This window comes from Acyrthosiphon pisum, chromosome X (genome assembly GCF_005508785.2).
Source record: "Acyrthosiphon pisum isolate AL4f chromosome X, pea_aphid_22Mar2018_4r6ur, whole genome shotgun sequence".
Lineage (NCBI taxonomy): Eukaryota > Metazoa > Arthropoda > Insecta > Hemiptera > Aphididae > Acyrthosiphon > Acyrthosiphon pisum.
In genome coordinates, this window is record NC_042493.1 from 6,341,962 (window position 1) to 6,345,710 (window position 3,749).

The following is a 3,749-nucleotide window of genomic DNA, read 5'->3' on the forward strand; positions in this document are numbered from 1 at the left end:
TCACCTATGAAATAATTTTTAGTTACGGGCTTGACTAACAACCATTTGGTACACCACCACAGGTGTATTAAGTCATTTTTTAAGTAAATGCTTAGAAAATTTTCTTGATTCTCACTTTTCTTTAGGTATTACAAGTGTAAATATTCCAAAAAATATTTCTGTTCCGCATCTATCAAAAAGATATACAATGGTTCTATTATGTCAATACGTGGACATAATCATGATCAAGATCTGCAGTCCCTGAAGTTAAAGCAGTTTAAAGAGAAACTGGTATTTCAATCAACCCAGCAAGTTAAACCTTTAACTGTGATTTATGATGAAGAAGCTCGAAAGTATAATATATAATTTATGATAATAATATCTGCAAGTGAAGCTACTTCTAACTTACTTTCTCAGAGGGGATAGGGTATAAAATAAAATAAGAAAAACTAGATAATAAATTAACTAGTTCTATATTTTGTATGAAACAAATTAGTCATAGGGGGGAGGGGATATGAATATTTTCAGCTACACTTAAAAATAATGGCGTATGCGCCACTCAGCCACTACTATATAGTGAATTTTGCATTTATTAATATAAGATACCAATTCAATATTTTTTTTTAGTTTTCCTGAAGCATCTGCTATGTATGCACAGCGTTCAGCAGAAAGTCTCATGAGAAGAGCAAGAAAATCTTCTCTGCCGCTTATTCCCGATACGCTTAGACAATTAGGAGATTTGTTTGAACAGGGAAATTTGAATCGTTACCAGGTCAATGATGAAATAATTTATAAAGGTATTTTATGAATGTATCCTCACAAAATGTACCTTGTCCTAAATGTGGTATCAAAAACAATCGTGCGAGAAAGAAAGAGAAGCAGAAATATGGATCTAATAATAAAAATTATTATTTTAGGTTGTGTAGAAGATACCCATGGAAATTATTCTATCATATTTGCCAGTCAAATCATGACTAACAATGCACTCAGTATTTGTAAACGAGAGCTACATGCTGATTGCACATTCCGGATTACTCCATCAAAACCAAAATCCTACCAACTTTTGGTTCTTCATGGGATTGTAAATAACCATGTATGTTGTTATACACTACTTATATATACAATATAAACATAACATGTTCATTTATAAATGTAGATTACTCACATATAATAATAATTAATATTATATATTCTAATTTTTATAGAGTATTCCTCTCGTTTATGTACTGATGGAGTCGAAGAATAAGTCTAGTTATCAATCTGTCATTTCCTTCATTAAATCTGATATACTACCTAATTTTCGACCACGAAAAATAATGACTGATTATGAAAGTAGTTTAAGAAGTGCGTTAGTTGAACAATTTCCTACGGCAAAACCTATAGGGTGTTGGTTTCATCACAATCAAGTAATTTATTATACACACCATACAAATAAAAAAATATATTAATATGACTTGATTTTCAGGCTGTTTGGAAAAAGATGAAAACTTTGGGTTATCTTAATTTGGTCCATAATAATGAAAACGCCCGTAACATTCTTAGACAACTCTTAGTATTACCCTTACTTCCGGCACAAAAAATTGTTCAGGGATTTAGAATCATCAAAAGACTTGCAAGGAGGTATTTAATAGAAATGAATACTCTATTTGATTATTACGAAAGGTATGTATACAATTATTGTAGTGAAAATAAGTTAGTAAAATTTTAGATGTACAATATACTGTATGAAAATATTTTCTTTAGATTTTGGATACACAGGGTTGGAGTGGAAATAATATCAGTATACGGTCAGGCTAGGAGAACAAATAATCACATTGAATCTTTCCACAACAAACTTCGCTATTCATTTGGGGTAGCTCATCCAAATATCTGGGTGTTTTTGAGTAAGTGTTATACGCTACTATATCCTAAAATTTTTTTCGGCATATTGTTAAATAGATTTGGCAAATTCAATCATTTTTGTTTTTAATGATAAAATAGCTGGTATTTTTAAATTCTAACTTTTTATGTTGCTCCTAAATTAAATGATGGTATCTTTTTTTACTGTTGACTTGTACCCATAGGTATAATATCTAAAGCAAAATAAAACACATTCTACGTGGTCATACTAAACACAACTGTTTAATGTTGAATGATATTCATTGTTCTTATAATATAAACTCTTTTAAATGCTTTCTCACTGATTAGAATATGGAACTATAATTTCAATAATGATCTCATCGTATTGGCCATACTAATAAAATATTGATACAAATAATGTACCTACTTATATATTTTCTTCAAGTGTAACATTTAAGGCCACGACATTTTGTCTATATTAATGTTCTCAGTTTTAAGCAGTTTGTATTAAAATTTCAAATAAAGAAGAAATGGTTGTTACTTTTCATATAAATAAAATGTATTAAAAATTCTGTAATTTTAAAATAAATAAATGAACAAGGAAAATTATTATATAATATAGGTACCCATTGTCTTGGACATATTTTATGAATATTTTTATTTACAGATAAACTTTGTGATTTGATTAAAAACTACAATATCGTCATAAATCAACTACAAAATGGTTTAACTCCGACAAGGAATACAAGAAGTCGTTATATTGCCAATAGTGATCGGATTCAATATGCCACTAGACAACTTAATTTAGGTCTTATAAATACCAAAGAATTTCTGAGCAGTGTTCTTACACAGTGGCTTCTTATGAAGAAAACCAAAGATATTTTGCCTTGAATATACAGCAAGCCGATAACCAGGCAAACGATACCAGGGACAATGAAACGCTTCATCAACAGATGAAAGTGTAAATTTACAACTACATGTGATGGACGAATCAGAGAATGGTAAGAATCAATTATTATTTTTAATAATTACAAATTAAAATTATTTAGTTACAGAACACTTGGTATCCGGAGAAAATTCAGAAGAGAGTTTGGATTTATTTATTCCAAGACCGAGAAGGCGGCAACTAAATGTGATTAATGATTCAGATGATTTCCAGCCGACTGCTTATGGTAAGAATATAATATTGGTATTATTATTTTATAGATGCAAATTGTTAAAATGATTTCATCAATTCATAATTAGATGATCTACTCGATACAGAACCCTTAGTTTCAGAAGAAAATGAAACACAGCATGCAGAACAAGTAGTATCTGAAGAAAATGAACATCTAGATTCCAACGACAGCTTGGATTCATTTATTGTAAGACCAAGAAGGCAACTAGTTGTAATTGATGATTCAGATGATTGGCTGCCGATTGCTTATGGTAAGAATATAATATTGGTATTATTATTTTATAGATACAAATTGTTAAAATTATTTCATCAATTCATAATTAGATGATCTACCCGATACAGAACCCTTAGTTTCAGAAGAAAATGAAACACAGCATGCAGAACAAGTAGTATCTGAAGAAAATGAACATCTAGATTCCAACGACAGCTTGGATTCATTTATTGTAAGACCAAGAAGGCAACTAGTTGTAATTGATGATTCAGATGATTCGCTGCCGATTGCTTATGGTAAGTATATAATATTAGTATTATTATTTTATAGATACAAATTGTTAAAATTATTTTATCAATTCATAATTAGATGATCCACCCAATACGGAACCCTTAGTGTCAGAAGAAAATGAAACACATCATGAAGAACAAGCTAATTGTAAGATAATATTGTAATTTAAATTATTATATTTCAAATAAATATGTTTCACACATTTTTCAGGGAATGAAGCTGACTTCATAATACCAGAAGAAATGGATCCAG

General features: G+C 29.7%; 2 protein-coding genes across 2 annotated transcripts; both read left to right on the top strand.

Moving 5' to 3' along the window:
• The first annotated feature begins 198 nt into the window (after positions 1-198).
• Positions 199-2,709, top strand: LOC103309677. Its single transcript, XM_008185745.1, has 7 exons — positions 199-332; positions 607-776; positions 897-1,060; positions 1,185-1,385; positions 1,445-1,641; positions 1,723-1,862; positions 2,486-2,709. Exons 1-7 carry the CDS (start codon positions 199-201, stop codon positions 2,707-2,709), a joined length of 1,230 nt encoding a protein of 409 aa, XP_008183967.1.
• Positions 2,710-2,800: 91 nt separating this feature from the next.
• LOC115035140 lies at positions 2,801-3,703 on the top strand. The gene is made up of 5 exons (XM_029492825.1): positions 2,801-2,819; positions 2,874-2,990; positions 3,064-3,246; positions 3,320-3,502; positions 3,576-3,703. Exons 1-5 carry the CDS (start codon positions 2,801-2,803, stop codon positions 3,659-3,661), a joined length of 588 nt encoding a protein of 195 aa, XP_029348685.1. The 3' UTR covers positions 3,662-3,703.
• The last annotated feature ends 46 nt before the right edge of the window (positions 3,704-3,749 follow it).